The sequence below is a fragment of the Pelecanus crispus genome, chromosome 3, assembly GCF_030463565.1.
Source record: "Pelecanus crispus isolate bPelCri1 chromosome 3, bPelCri1.pri, whole genome shotgun sequence".
Taxonomy (NCBI): Eukaryota; Metazoa; Chordata; class Aves; order Pelecaniformes; family Pelecanidae; genus Pelecanus; species Pelecanus crispus.
In genome coordinates this window covers 124,555,228-124,570,418 of record NC_134645.1, presented here as the reverse complement: position 1 = coordinate 124,570,418, position 15,191 = coordinate 124,555,228, and the positions used below count along the sequence as shown (strand labels likewise).

The window sequence follows — 15,191 nt, the reverse complement described above, 5'->3', positions numbered from 1 at the left end:
AGTATCTGGAGCGCTCCCTTACCGTGAGGCAGGACCCGGTGTACTTAAAGTTATCGCTGACATTGACTTGATTGGCTCTTACGGGTTATGAAATTCATGGAGTGCCTTCTCCCCCCCTCCAAGGCGACCTGCTCCAATGCTTAGCTATCACTTATAGTTAGAATTTTTCCTTAATAGCTGACCTAAATCTCCTTTGTTGAAACTAAGCTGATTATTATCTAGTGCTATCCAGAGCAGACCTGGAGAGCAATGAGTCGGTGTTCCCTTGTCAGCAGACTGGCGGCTGTTTGCAAGTTTCCACCCACAATCTTCTCCAAACTGAGTGAACCTACTGCTCATGTTTCTCTGCTCCCTGCGCTCCGTTAAGCGTTTCCACCGTCCTTGGAGTGTTAAACTCTGAACGAGGTGCAATACTCCAGCGGAGATACTGTTAGCCCTGAGGAAGTGGGGTTATTATCTCCCCTGTGTATGGCATCCCTCTTAAAAGCATTCCAGAATGATACTGTCTTATTTGGCAATGCTCTCACTTCACTGAAATACTCAATTTGTGATCCACTGTAAGCCAGATCCTTTTCTGCCATCCTGCTACCCAGGGAATTATTCCTGAAGAGGTACCCATGGTTGGGTTCCCCCCCCCCTTTACTAAGTGTATTATTTTGCACTTGTTATTAGTTTGAGAAGAAGTTGTCTTGATCATCATAACTTTTCCTATCTAATTTAGTCTCCAAAATACACTCTTTGAATCCCCTTCCTCCAAGTTTGGGGTCATCCACAAATAGTTAATTAAAATACCGAGTAGTGCCAGGCCCTGCACATTGTGATAAATCCTTCCAGTTTGACAGTTTGACTTTCTCAAACACTTTCTTCTTATTTTTCATGTTTCCTACCAAAGCTGCAACTCATTCTGTGCCATGGCTTTGCAGCTGAGCCAAATCCTACGGAGAATCTTAAGTGAGGAAACTATCAATTCCTTTGAATTACCTTCTGTGCACAGAGTAGGGATTGCTCACAGCTCAAATTGAGCCTTCGGAAGTTCTGGTGCCTTGCACATGGCTTCTGGATGTCCCAGACACCTTATTGTCAACACCTTGTGGACAGCAACCTGGTTGCAGATTACGGAGAATAATGATTGCTGGCGGTTTCCCGTTCTCCCTCTTGAAGCTGTCATGCTATGTAGAGAGAATTGAAAAGGCTTCTCTTGAGACATCAGGCAAATCATATTACCCATTTTTCAAAAATAGTGGAATGAAGGTTTTCTGGGGTTTTATTTCTTACCTATGAAACAGTAATTTCTATTTTCAAGACACAGTGAAAATAAGTACTCCTAAAGCAGTATCCAAATGATAAAAATGTCCCCAGAATTACTACAGATATTAAAAAAACCCCAAAACATTTAAAATATATTTATATTTTTGTATGGATATTCAGGTATGTGGAAATACCAGTCTGCAGGCATAGTCAGCTGCCTACTGCTTTCATCCCTTCTACCCAACAAACAGTAGTGAGCTACAAGGTGGTTTGCAAACTTTGGCAAAAAAGGTGCTGAATTGCTTAGGAAAAGAAAAAAAAAGTAATCGCTGCATTAGAAGGTGTTGAAGATTGAGTCATTCATATGCTATTGTAGTATGGCTCCTGCCTGAGGTAGATGAGTCTGTCCCCTTCCTGTGTTCTAAGTTCTTTTAAATTCTTTTCTCATTCATTTCCTCAGGAAAATCTGATCCTAACTTTCTTCAAAATTACATTTGCTTTTGTAGAGAGCTTTCTGGAATAACCATACAAATGCCTCGTTCTCACCCACTTAATACAGGATCAGATTTATAGATAATACATTAATGCTCGGTTATACTTGTAACGGATTACTTTATCTGATCACAGATGGTCCGTGAAGCTGAGAGTGAGAGGCGATATTTTGAAAGTTTTTAATACTGAAGTAATTTGAAAAAATTCTGAGCAGCAGCAACCTGTCGATTAGATTGAAAGGACTGGTCTTGTGATGAAAATGCAGCAGACTAAGCCTATGTAAACAGCAAAGTTTCTTTCTCTTAAAACTGCATTTCATTGTGGAAACATCATAAAGAAAAAATTCTAGGGTTGGGGATTAAGCATAGATGAACATTATGTGTATATTGACTTCACTGGAAGGAAGACTGCAGCATTGGCAGGGTCATAAGCTAAATAATTGTACAGGTATTGCCCTCTGTCCTCTACAATAATGTTTTTTTTTTTTCTCTTTTCATTCTCATTTGTTTAGATGTCTCACATTAAAAATCATGGAGCTAGGAAAGGCGAAGCTTCTGAGAACTGGCCTTAATGCCTTACACCAAGCAATTCACCCTGTGCATGGTATTGCCTGGACAGATGGGAAACAGGTGATACTAACTTCTTTACACCTTCATAATGGAGAACCAAAATTTGGTGACTCGAGTGTTGTCGGTCAGTTTGAACATGTCCATGGACTCTACTGGGGCCCGTGTCCCCCTGATGCCCCAGCTCTGCTCGCTGTTCAACATAAAAAACATATCACCATTTGGCAGCTCTGTTTTAATGTTACAGAAAGGAATAAGCTCTTAGTTTCTCAGATATGCGACATCAGCGAGCCGTTTCCGGTGCTGCCCCAAGGCTGCGTGTGGCATCCGAAGAAGGAGATCTTGGCTGTGCTAACTACACGGGATGCCTCTGTCTTGCACTCTGTTCATCTCAACAACTCCAGAATTAAAGCAGATATTAAAGGCAGCGGTCTCATCCACTGCGCTTGTTGGACGAAGGAAGGCAATCGCTTAGTAGTGGGAGTAGGCAGTGCCCTTCATTCTTATATTTGGGATGATGCTCAGAAGACACTGAGTGCTTGTTCTTTTTGCCCGATCTTTGATGTGGGAGGCTACATCTGTGCTGTGGTAGCTACTCTGAATTTCCAAGTTGCTGTTGCCACCGAGCTTCCTCTAGACAAGATCTGTGGCTTAAATGCTGGTGTTGCATTTGAAGTTCCAGCGAGCATGGAAACAGAGTCCTTCCCCTCGCAGTCCAGCTTATGCGGTGAGGAAGAGTATTCCATGGATGGGGGGAAGAAACCACTGGACTCTGAGAAGCCCTTGTCTGTTGTTACATCTCCTGTGGATCTAACTCACATTCTTTCTAGCAAGCAGGGTGCTGATTCCAGCCCTCTTCTTCATCTGAGGCCCAAGGACTACCTAACGGGAAGTGGCCAAGATTCTTCACATCTCATCTTGGTGACTTTTGAAAGAAAGGTTACGTCTACCAAAAAAGTTAGCATCCCAGGCATTCTGGTTCCTGATATAATGGCTTTTGACCCCAAAACTCAAACTGTATCGGTTGCCTCCAATACTTGCAACGTTATTTTGGTCTATTCACTGACTTCATCCAATTTACCCAATATTCAACAAATTCAGCTAGAGAAAAATGAGAAGCCAAAGGGTTTGTGCTTCTTGACCAATAAATTGCTACTGATACTGGTTGGAAGACAAAAATTCACTGACCCTGCATTTCTTCCTTCTTCAAGATCAGACAAATACATGATCCGATTGATGATTAAGGAACTAATATTTGAAATGGGTCCTTCCACGTCTGCATCAGTTAATGGGAGCTCCAGTGTGAACCTTTCAAACATACCTCACGATCTCTCTACAGATGTTCACCCTCTCAGCCGTGGACTCCTGATACCAGATCGTGCTGCCTTTCAGTCACCTACCAGCAGAAGGAAACTCATTGAAGAAATTAAGAGTCCTGTTTATGAGCAAAGCTTTTGCTTCAACATGAGTGACCTCAAAGATAAAAAGACTTGCATTAATTTTCTTCCAGCTTTTGAGTCTCTCGATGCCGAACCAGTTAATCGGACTGCGGCACTGTCTGCCACGTCGCTGGCATTTTCTAACAAGCCAACATCTCCAAAAAGGCAGGTGGATGCAGCTTCCAAAATACCTAATTCTTACAAGAGTAACTTATTAAGTGAAAAGGACGCCAGTTACTTTTCAAAAAATGTAGAAAAACTGTCCGGTGACTTCACAGAATTACAGCATCATCTCTGTGAATTAACTGAGCTGCTAAAATCTGGGAAGAGAAATCTTCCAGTGTACCCATCTTCTCAGGAACCCTCTTTTATTAACATCACCTGCCAGGTAATTTTAATATTGGAAGCCTTAATGATAAAATCTGTTTATGGATGTATGTTCTTTGTACGGATTTAAAACGCGAACTCTTGTCAGATTATGTGCAGGAAGGGTGACAGCCTATGAAAGTTTAGTACGTGCAAATTCAGTACATGTGAATGATCTTGCTGCATGCAGGTGAATCTGATAGGAGTCTTATTTAGACTTATTTAGGCTTTCCATAAGCCTGGAGTGTTTTTGTTGTCCTTCCAACCTACTCTTCCTGTAATTGCATCTCAGGCCCTATTTACAGTTGTTTTAAAACTACGTATTTGTATTTTTCTCTGATGGGAGATAGAATGAGGGAAATATTTCAGATAATTTTTTAAACTAAACTTAAACTAATGCATCTAAAATGATTGCTATTTCAGATGGATGCTGAAATGGCTTTTTGAAATGTCAGTGCTTTCATTCTTGCACAGCTCTCTGTGCCAGTGGTAAAAACAGCATTTCTGAAAAAAAACCCGACCATTATCATGTAATGGTCAATAGGATTAGATTTCCATCCTGTTCCTGGAGGTGGGACTAATGTTACAGTTCCTATTACTCTGCAGATTTTCAGTGTTTTTAAAGCGATGCAATATTTGGGAACGTGCAGCTCCCTCTCCCGCCCAGAGCTCGTTGGCTCCGACCCAGGCAGGCGTACCTTCTCCTTCTGCACAGAGCCTGGTGGCACTCCAGACAACCCACGCGTGACAGTTCAGTTGCAGAATTAAAGACTTGTATGAAGTCCTAGGAAGGTAATGTTTCTCCTAGGCAACTTCTGAAGCTTTCTGTTCAGAAATTGAGACAAGTGAAAATTTCCCTGTATGGGAATTGGTATCAATTTCCCATCTTCCTGTGAGGACAGCTAAAATAATGGAGATTGAAAGAAAAAAAAAAAAAGAAAAATGCTTTGGATCTGAAACTGTAATGTTGCTAATTAGTACTGAGAGCGCTGTCTGAGAAGGAAGGAGACCCTTAGGGACACAATAGATAATTCTATTAACGTAGCTTAAAAAAGGCTTGAAAGTCAAATTTCATGAGAAAGACACTTTCCTTGGCTGAACAAAGGCACTTCCAAATTTCATGCTAGAAAGTGTAAGTTACCTGATTATCAATACGTGGCACACATCTACTAGGTCTGTTCTAGACTTCAGATTAATAAACGTTAGTCAACACTGAAAGTCATTTAAACTGTCATTTTCTTTTCAATAAGCTCTTATTTTTCAGCTTTTATTATTGCAAAAAATTACTATTCTCAACTTTTGTAGCATTGAAATCTTAGGTCCGAGATCATACTCCCTCACTCTCTTTGCTGTTTTCTATTGTAAACATTTAATAATTGTAATAACTCTAATTTTCCACGCTCTCTCAAATCTTAAATATATATGGGGCATTACTCTGAAAAGTGAAAGTTTCCCTCGGCAAGTCTGGTGTTTCGTTTATCTGAGGTGTTTGTTTAGAAGCCTACTTTAATTTGAGGTAGCACAAATTTTTGTGACGTTTTTATATTCGGCTCTCTTTTTACAGTCAGTTTGAAACTGAGTTACGTATCAGCTTGTCTTGGTGTTCCAAGAGCTAGATCAGCTACACTTGCGTGGGGGTGCTTTGCAGCTTAAAGTAATGTTACAATTTTACCTCCATATTCTGATCACTGATAATTTGTGGCAAGAAAAGCATTTGACTTCTGAATTACAAGTGACATTGGGAAGTCTGGCAGAAAATGCTGTGTTTTGACTTTACTCAGAGTGTATTTGATTCAGAAATCGTTAACAGGCAAACAGGGATCCTCACCTCGTGTGCCGAGCTCCGATCGTTTCTCTACTGCCCAAGTTATTAGCTGTATTTTACAAAATGTTGAGGAAACCCCAAATGTCCCAAATAAGCGGTGTCTTTGAGAGGGCAGAGTTTATCAGTGCAGGGGCAAAGGCGTATCGTGTGCATCTCCAACCTCCCCTCTGCCACGCGCCTTCCTTGCGGATGGATGGGTCCGTCCACAGCATGGAAAAGGAGTCAGAATTTACTTTATCGTGTTTTTGTCATTACCCAGAGATGTTTTCAAGGCTTCCCTGGGAAGCGACACGGTTGTGTGAATTTTATTGTACGCAAAGACAGAGTTTGTAGTTTTGGTAACAACTGATCTTTTGCAGATTTTAAAAATGCTTTGCTCTGCCCTGTGGGGGATGTTCTTTGAAGACGCTTTTTGGATTTTAAGGCTTGGGGCAGTGATGGTCAGAGGTGAGACAAACAAGCCCTTCTGATGTGTTAGTCTGTTCCTCGTCCCAGTCATTCATGGGCAGGAGTTCTCACCTCTTCTTAAGTTGTGGATCAGGGAGGGGGGAGGATGGAAAACCCGCAGCTTTACAGACTCCCCAGGAAAATGTCCCTCACAGGTGCTGGCATGAGAGTCAGGATGGTTTCATGGTTTCTTCAGCAGCAGTGTACGATTTCCTCTCCTGTTGTACTGACCCATGCTGAATTAGCACAGTTACTTGCTGCTGTCATTCACAGATCATCTCTTTGAGAGCTGGGACTTTAAAGTATAAATCTTGCAAATGGGTCTGAGTGAATGTATGTAGCATTTGACTTTCTGTAAATGATGTAGTTGAAGGCATGTCTGTGATCCTGTTTTGATTAATGCTGTTTTGACATCTCTGCTTAAATACACATCACAGTATCTAATGATTTTTTCTTGAATTTACAGAAGCAGCTTTCCAGAAGTGATTCAGATGAAAGACGAGCTGTTATTCTTTGTGGTGGTAAACTCCATCTAAATATAGTCCAGCAGATATTCAATCTCTCTCTTGTAGAAATGCAACATGGTATGTTGTAATTATCCAATAATACAAACACTTTAAACACATGTGACATTCTCAGTGAGCAGTACCAATATGCGTAATCCCATCTGGAAGAAAAACAAGGAATGAATAACGAAAGATTATTAATAAAAGTTTGCTCGTTTGTTCTATAACATAAAGATTCTTCTCTGGGCTTTTACTGAGAAGAATCTTTACATTATTAAAAAAAATGAGCAAACTTTTATGCATCAAGTACCTAGTTATACAGGAAAATTACTGTCACCCAGTATTTTATTTATGTTTTCAGCTATTCTAAATAGAGAAGTCTGAATAATGAGGAGTTTAGAGTTGAATGGTGGTTTTGGAATACAGTTTTCTGTATTTTAATCTGTAGTTCCAGCATCTGGTCTCCTTTAAGAAATCCTGTAATTTTTTATAAACACAAAAGTAGCTCTATAAATGCTAGCAGTGCATTTCACTTCAGTTTTTGCTGTGAAGACCACAACATTTCTTAGCTGCTGTGGTCTTCTCCGCTGTTATCTGTTCATCCCATGCCCATCCTGTGTGCCTGCGTACGTGTCAATTCTAAGTGTCTTACTTTTGGCAAAGGTAGAAAACATGCTTGTGGGATATCATCTCTCACTACTTACTACAGATATTCTCTGTACTGTATTCCAGCTGCTTGCCTACTGCGTCTGCTGTCTGCCTACTTGCAGATTACTGAGCAACTCTCCCAAAGCCTTAAGGCTGCTGTTCTTACCATCGTGCAAGTTTTTTTTTTCTTTGAGTAGTTGTTGGAATATGTTTAGTATTCCAATACCTAGGTAAAACTTTAGTCGAATAATTCACTAGCAATTGAATCTTGAAAAGGTTTTTACCACTATCTTTCTTACATTAGTTTAGTAGTTTTCCTATTGCAGGATCAGTTACCTGCAGTACGGTGACTGTCAATAGTGTTGTGGCACAACCCACAAACATGCGATATACCCAGTGATAACAGTAGGCAGTATTTTGTAGATACCAATCCCTTAATTTTTTAGGCTGAAATTTTATTTCAAGCTATAAGACTTGAGCAACTTCTCTTTCTGGCAAGAAGAATGTCCCCATTACCTGTGTTAGTTTCGACTTCTTATTTTTAGCTTAAAAATGTAAACTTAACAGAATTGGTTGCCCAGGAATGAGTAATCATCATGCATATGACTAGCCTTACTAGATAAATTCTAAAAGCAAACAGTGTTACGGCAGGTTTCTTTATTAATTTTACAAATATTACTAGATAAATGGGCAAAGTAGGAATGGTATTTTCAAATTCCTGAATTGTATTGATTTTAAAGTTTGGTCCAAATGAGATATTAAGCCAAAAATTAAAGGGTTGCGTGCTTTTAAGCTACAATCTTCTCATGACCCTACTAGTGACATAAAGTTACATAATGTAAATTTACAAACAGCTGGAAATGTCTCTCTGAATTCCCTCACCCCCTGCCGAGGTCTATTTTATTTCCTCATCAACGTAATGGATACAAGTATGAAAATTTTCTGGTTTATATGAATTGGTAGAAGTCAGTGTTTCGGATTCAGTAGACAATTTCAAATTGCAAAAATAATGCTAGTGATGATGTGAAGGTAAATAGCAAATGGGCCAGAGACATGGGGTTGCACAGTACAGGATTTCTTCCTTGTATTTATTGGAATTAATTATATTGAAATTACATAATAGAAGCCGTTTCTAAATTGTTATGATATTAATTTGTCTTTTAATTTAATACATTTCTGCTTTTTACAGTATCTGCACAGCTTAAGCACTGTGAAGTAGCTTATTAATACCTAATTAAAACCAAGTCTGAATGCTTCTGAATTCTGTTCAGAAATTCATTCCTTCTCCCTATTTGAAGCGTGCATTTGTTGTAGTCTCGTCTCCTAGTGGCAAAATTGGTCAGAAAGCTGTTTCGCGTAGTTGTTAACTGTCCTTTATTTTTGATATCATACAATCTGTATCTCCCCATACTTTTTTTTTTTGCTAGAAAAACTGTAAACACAGAAGCATTTAACTTTATTTTTAGAAGAAATATGTTTTCTACCTTAAACATACCTAATTACAGGAAAACTTATAAACAGACATTTACGTGTCTTCACAGGTTCATCTTGGATTGTTCTCACAGCAGACAGCGAGGGCTTCGTTCCGTTAATGTTTACATCCACGCAGGAGATAGTCGTAAGAGATGCCAGTATGAAAGGCTACAGCGCCCGCTCTTCCAAAACTTTGGACATCATCAGTTCTACAGAAGGGTGTAGACCTGCTTCTTCTGAAAGTCTGGATATCACGAGTTCTTTGGAAGTCCTCAGAGACTGCTCCTCCCAGACTTTAGACAGCAGCAGTCCTTCAGAACAGCCCAGCAGTAAAATGTAATTTTTGACAGTCATTTTGTAATGCCTGTCTTCTGATGGGAGACTTTTACTGGGTAGGACTGCAATTTCTAAACAGTCTGTCTCAAATCTCTGTCGGATTTCCATAATTTTTTTGTTGCATATCGCTGTAAATTATTTATTTGATCCTTGGAAACATTAACTTTTTTTTATAGTGAGCAGTGTTTTTTAAATATGCCTCTTGCATTATAGATCAGGTCTTTGTATCAGTGGTTGAAAACACGCGTTCTTACAAGCTTCCGAGCTAAAGTTTCCGTCTTGGTCTTTAACATGGTGGTTTTTAGATGATAGTAAACTTGCATAATAAAGAAATCCTTGAAAACGCTGCATTGTCCCCCATTTCCTCACTTCTGTCAAAGCCTGAAATATTACACTGTTGTTATTTAGAAATAGTGCCTGCAGAAATGCTGTGCTTTTGCACTGGTGTTACTAAGGGCGTAAGCACTTCAGGTCTGTGGAGTTTAGGTATATGGAGTTTGGGACGAAGTATGATCACATGGAATATCCATAGTGTGTTGAAGCAAGACCCCGTTCCCCTCCCGTGCCCACCAACAATGGCTCTGTGCTTGCTTCCCTGTGTGGATCTGGGGACGCGGCCATCACGTGTGTCTTCTTTTGTGGTGGGTTGAGCCCAGCTGGCAGCTGAGCCCCCGCCCAGCCCCTGTGCAGGACGGGGGAGAGAATTGGAAGGGCAAAAGCAAGAACAACTGGTGGGTTGAGGTGAAGACGGTTTAATAGGTAAAACAGAAGCTGTGTGTGTAAGTAAGTGAAGCAAAATACGGAGTTTATTCAGTATGTCCCATTGGCAGGCAGATGTTCAGCAGCTTGTGGGGCAGCAAGGCTTCATTGTGTATAACGGTCATTTGGGAAAACGAGTGCCGTAACTCTGAACGTCGTCTTTCTCGCAACTCTTATTGCTGCGCGTGATGTCGTATGGTATGGGATATCCCTTGGGCCAGCTGTCCTGGCTGTGGCCCCTCCCAGCTTCTTGTGTACCCTTCAGCCTGCTCGCTGGTGGGACAGAGCAGGAGAAAGAGGCAGCCTTGATGCTGTGCAAGCACTGCTCAGCAACAGCCCTGACATGGGCGCGTTACCGAGACTGTTCTGGTCACAGATCCAAAGCACATGCAGGCTGTGCTGAAGAAAACTAACTCCATCCCAGCCAGACCCAGTACATCGTTACAGGCATAAAATTACTTCAGTTAAATTGGAATAACTAGACATTTGCTAGTTAAGCTTTCTGAACATCTCTTGTCTTCATATTGAAATTTTTCCTGATTACCTTTGAAACAATACTGTTAATATTAACAACGTTGCCTTCAATACATCTGTTTTAACTTTCACGCCTAATACGTGCTGAATGGGCAGAAGGGAAGCTCAATAACCCATCACCTTGAGAATATCCAATTTAAAGGCTGACATAAGGAAATGTGCTATGGGCTTTTTTAGTGAGAGGGAGAAAAATGCAAAGGTGAAATTTAGAAAACAAATTTGTGTAGCATGGCTTGCAGCACTGAAGAAAAGACAGTAATCCAAGATTGCTACCCATAAAATTAAAGGATGATAACATGAAGCAGTTTTTCAGGCTTTCACAGTGGCACTTACTGTGTGAGAAGGAATCAAGGGAAGAGATTATAGAATTGGAGCTGCTGTCCCAGGACTAATACAATCTCCTTTTTTTTTATTGCTGGCTTGGAAATCTAGCCACTGTCAAAAAATCATCTGTCCACAAGATACAATATTAAAGATACAACATCAGCGAAAGCTGCGACGAGCACTCAGTGTTGTGTGGTGCAACTAGAAGTTAACAGCTTTTGATGAGCAGGGGAGGAGGAAACAGGTAAAATAATTCGGCGATTGTGGGCTTCATCCTGTCCATAACAAGCAACCGTTGTCAGTAATTGTCACTGTTCAACCAGGAGGTGGTCCACGATCACCGTCCTCTTACCGACAGTCATTGCATTCAGAGCCTCAGCACCGGCTGCGTGTTCGAAGCAGGCTGGATGCTGGGGATGGTCCATGTTTCTTCCCAGTGCCTGAGGGTCCTTTTTCATGCCAGTGCCTGGTTTCAGCATCCTACTAACGGGAGGAGAGGGTGAGGGCTGAGCGCTCTTGACTCTGCAGGAAACCTCTGCCGCCTGCACTGGCCCGCTCACCCCGCGAGGGTGCCTTGAGTTGCACGGGCCTCAAGTGCTGCTTCTATAATTTCATCATGCAGCCAAACAGTGTATAAAAAATATCATCTATTTGTATTATTTCTAGATCGACGGAAGACAGTGTCTCCCACCAGAAGCGTGCTCGGTCTCAGGTTGCCCCAGCCAGATGTGTAGGGCTATTCCAGCTCCCCAGGGGAGCACCGGCAACTGCAGGCACACAGGGCATTGCCGTGTCGGGCGACTGGAGCGGACACAGCGGGTGCAAGTCACCCACTAAAAGCTGGTAATACTTTGGTCAAGGGATTACCCTAGTTCCTCATGGTGTGTGTTATGTGCGTGTGGACAAATACTGCTTTTGAAATACAACCCTAGGAATCTCAGAAGAAGTAAAGCCTTACATTAAGAGAATTGCTTATTTCTAATCAAGAAGTCATTTCTAAACCTATGGGCTGGTCTGCACCAAAGCTGAATGTTAAAACAAAGGCCCAAATCACTGAAGATGTATCAAGCATAATGGTAACAAGACTTTACTTTTCAATGCTGAAAACTTTGGAGAGGGATGTGCAAGCCATTGGAAGTCACCATGGTCTAACGCAGGGCACTGGGGGCAGGAACGAGCAGAATCTGCGGCTAAGACTTTGCTCTCTTGCTAAGATACCATTGGTAAAATAAGTACTTTTTCTATTTCAGCTGAACTGTAATGTGGGTTAATAATAACCTTTTCTATAGGTTATGTGAGGCGTAGTGCTACAAGTGTACCAAGTATTATTTATGAATAACTTTAGTGGCATAACCAGCTTATTTCTTCCACAGAGGTCATCAAAAGGGTTAGAAAAGATTACATTGAAAAAACCCACACACATACACAAAACCTTAGAGATTTTAAAATTTGTTTTAATTTACACCTCTCATAATAAAGAGCGAAGAAACTAGTGCAAAACTGGTTAGAGCCATTATCTTACTCGTGTGCATTATTTACCTTCAGGACAACTTCAGGCTTGCTCCTGCTGTGTGAAAGCATGAGTTCTGGGAGTTGCATTTGAAGTAGAGGTCCTAATTTACCCGGTTTTAAGTCTTTTTCTGAGCTTGGTTTTCATTGTGGCCGATTTCCCTGTGTCCACAGCTGTAGATGCTACAAGTTGATACCGTGGCAATGAGGAATGGTGTGTCTCATGTACGTAAGCTTGGGGATGGGGACATGTATACAGTGGGAGATAAAAAGCACTTGCTGGAATTTCCCTTGATCTTGAAGAGAGCGATGTTGTTACACTCGGGTTCAGTCCAGAAATGCACAGCTAATGGTTTTCAAAATATCTTTGACGAAATGTTGTTAAAAATCTTATTTTCACATATTGACTTTTCCTTTCATTTTCTTTTACTGAAACTTGTGATGGTTCTTGATTGAATGTGGATTTTCTTCCAATCCATACAAAGAAAGTCTGTGCTCTCAGTGCCTTTGAAAAAGATAAAACCTTAAATGAATCTTGTTCGTCTCAAATCAGAGACTTCCATTCTGTTTACAATGTCCCCAAACTTGTAATAATGTGAATGTCCTTTTATCCATTGCATCTTTAGGTCTAAAAGCAACCACTAAAAGAACTTGCAACGTGATTCTATCAATTAAACCTTATTAAAATAAAAAGGTACAATAAACCTTACCGTTTCAATGTCACAAAGACAAATTAGCCTGGGATAATGTGAGTTTCCTCATAAGCACATTTTCAGATGTGCACATTGCTATGCTGGTTGTACACTAAGATGATCGTTATATATAATGTGTCTAACTGTCATGTGTAGTTAATAGCTTATTACTTCTATCTTCTAATATATCTTCTAATTACAGGTAGTATCCATATGCTCCACGGAACGCATCTGGAATTTCTTTCAGCATTATCATGTTCTTCGTATGTATAACATTCACAAACACCCAGCAGTAGCACTGAGCACTGATGCCGACTGGACAACGGAGGCTCGTCCCCTTTCAGAGCAGCTTCCTGATGAAGGTCCGCAGTTGAGCAGGAATCTCAGAGCCGGGGTGTCCCATGAGGTCAGCCAGACGCTTGCGTGAAGTTAGGGAGCCAATAATCATCTTCACTCAGAGCTGTAATGCCTCCACTTGAGGTCTATGCTCACGGTAGTGCTCTGGCTGCTGGCGAGTATTAAGTTGGAGACTAAATTAATGGCATTGAAAAGCTGCCGTGGGAGTTTTTAAGCAATAATTTGAAGCCTCGAGGGGTGATGTCTTCTTTCCATTGGCCAGCTGTCCTTGGGGCACCTCTGTTGGTGGCTCTGCTGGGAACCTCTATTAGAAGTTTCTCCCGGTAGCATGAGACTCCAGTCCTACCGTTCCCATGGCCACGGAGTAGCTGCAGAGCAGTTGCAGTTAAAATGGACTGAGCTGCACGGAGGTTCTCTTTCAGTTTTAAAAAATCACTTTTGTTGTTTTCCAGAAAAAACACCTTTTCTTAGGTGTTCTGAAATTCATCTTGGATTGTTTTATTTACTTACTGTCAGCACCTCTTATTTTTCTTTTTTCTTCTTATTTTTTGTTGCTGTCTTGTTAGCAAGGGGGAAGGAAAGGGAGGAAAGCCAAAGCCACAAAGCCCAGTGGCAACCACCACGTAGACCAGTAGATGACAAATCATCTCATCCAAAGGTCCTTGGCTCTTCCATTCTGCAGAATGCAAGAATACAACACCAAGTAAATGCCTTCTCACAACCAGGCATCCAAGATAGACAAAAAACCAAAGCTTCTTGAGGCCAGAAACCTTAAAAATCAAGTATAGCTTCTGCTGCCAAAGTCCCCCCATGTTCCATTGCTTTATCCCCAGTGGGAGTGTTACACTTCAGGAGCAAATCAAATCATTCATCCTCAGCTACCAGCTGTGAATTTTTCCAAATGAAACAAGCAGAGAGGAAAAGCGGAGAGGTACAGGAGCAAGATGGAAAGTGAGGTGGTTTTTTTTTCCTCCAGCCTATTTCTTCAAATGTGGGCAGGTGCTGTACTTACTTTACCCCTAGCAGCTTGTTTTGGTCCCCCCCCCGCCCCCTGTAGTGGGATTCCAACCCCAGCTGGTGGTGGGAAGAATCATCTTCCAGTAGCAGTCTATGCTCACTCAAAATAGGTTTGATGGATTAAACCTGTTGCCTACTCTGTCCCCAGTTTGTCCCAAGAGATCCAAGTCCCTCTTTCCTATTAGTCTTCACTACTTCTCCAGGGACATTGGAACAGGCTGCCCAGGGAGGTGGTGGAGTCACCATCCCTGGAAGCGTTCAAAAAACGGGTAGACGTGGCACTTCGGGACATGGTTTAGTCTAGTCTGCTCTTGATTGGTTTAGTGTGGACTTCTTCATGTTAGGTTAATGGTTGGACTGGATGATATTAAAGGTCTTTTCCAACCTAAACGATTCTATGATTCTATGACATCTGGCTCTCCAGGGACCCTGAGCAACCACCAGAGCGGGGGCCACAGGCACACTGGTGTTCACCAAGTGCCACCACTGACTACACCAAAAATATCATAGAATCATAGAATCACAGAATGCTTTGGGTTGGAAGGGACCTTTAGAGGTCACCTAGCCAAACCCCCCTGCAGTGAGCAGGGACAGCTTTAACCAGATCAGGGTGCTCAGAGCCCCGTCCAACCTGACCTGGAATGTTGCCAGGG

General features: G+C 41.5%; 1 protein-coding gene across 1 annotated transcript; it reads left to right on the top strand.

The window, feature by feature from the left end:
• The first annotated feature begins 2,261 nt into the window (after positions 1–2,261).
• LOC104036535 (WD repeat and coiled-coil-containing protein) lies at positions 2,262–9,403 on the top strand. The gene is made up of 3 exons (XM_009490186.2): positions 2,262–4,133; positions 6,850–6,967; positions 9,079–9,403. Exons 1-3 carry the CDS (start codon positions 2,271–2,273, stop codon positions 9,348–9,350), a joined length of 2,253 nt encoding a protein of 750 aa, XP_009488461.2. The 5' UTR covers positions 2,262–2,270; the 3' UTR covers positions 9,351–9,403.
• The last annotated feature ends 5,788 nt before the right edge of the window (positions 9,404–15,191 follow it).

Bases quoted from the DNA above. Each gene is read 5' to 3' on its own strand.
- LOC104036535 (XM_009490186.2), top strand. From the start codon at position 2,271: ATGGAGCTAGGAAAGGCGAAGCTTCTGAGAACTGGCCTTAATGCCTTA. The intron at 4,134-6,849 runs GTAATTTTAATA...TTGAATTTACAG, and splicing joins TTATTAACATCACCTGCCAG to AAGCAGCTTTCCAGAAGTGA. The intron at 6,968-9,078 runs GTATGTTGTAAT...GTGTCTTCACAG, and splicing joins TCTTGTAGAAATGCAACATG to GTTCATCTTGGATTGTTCTC.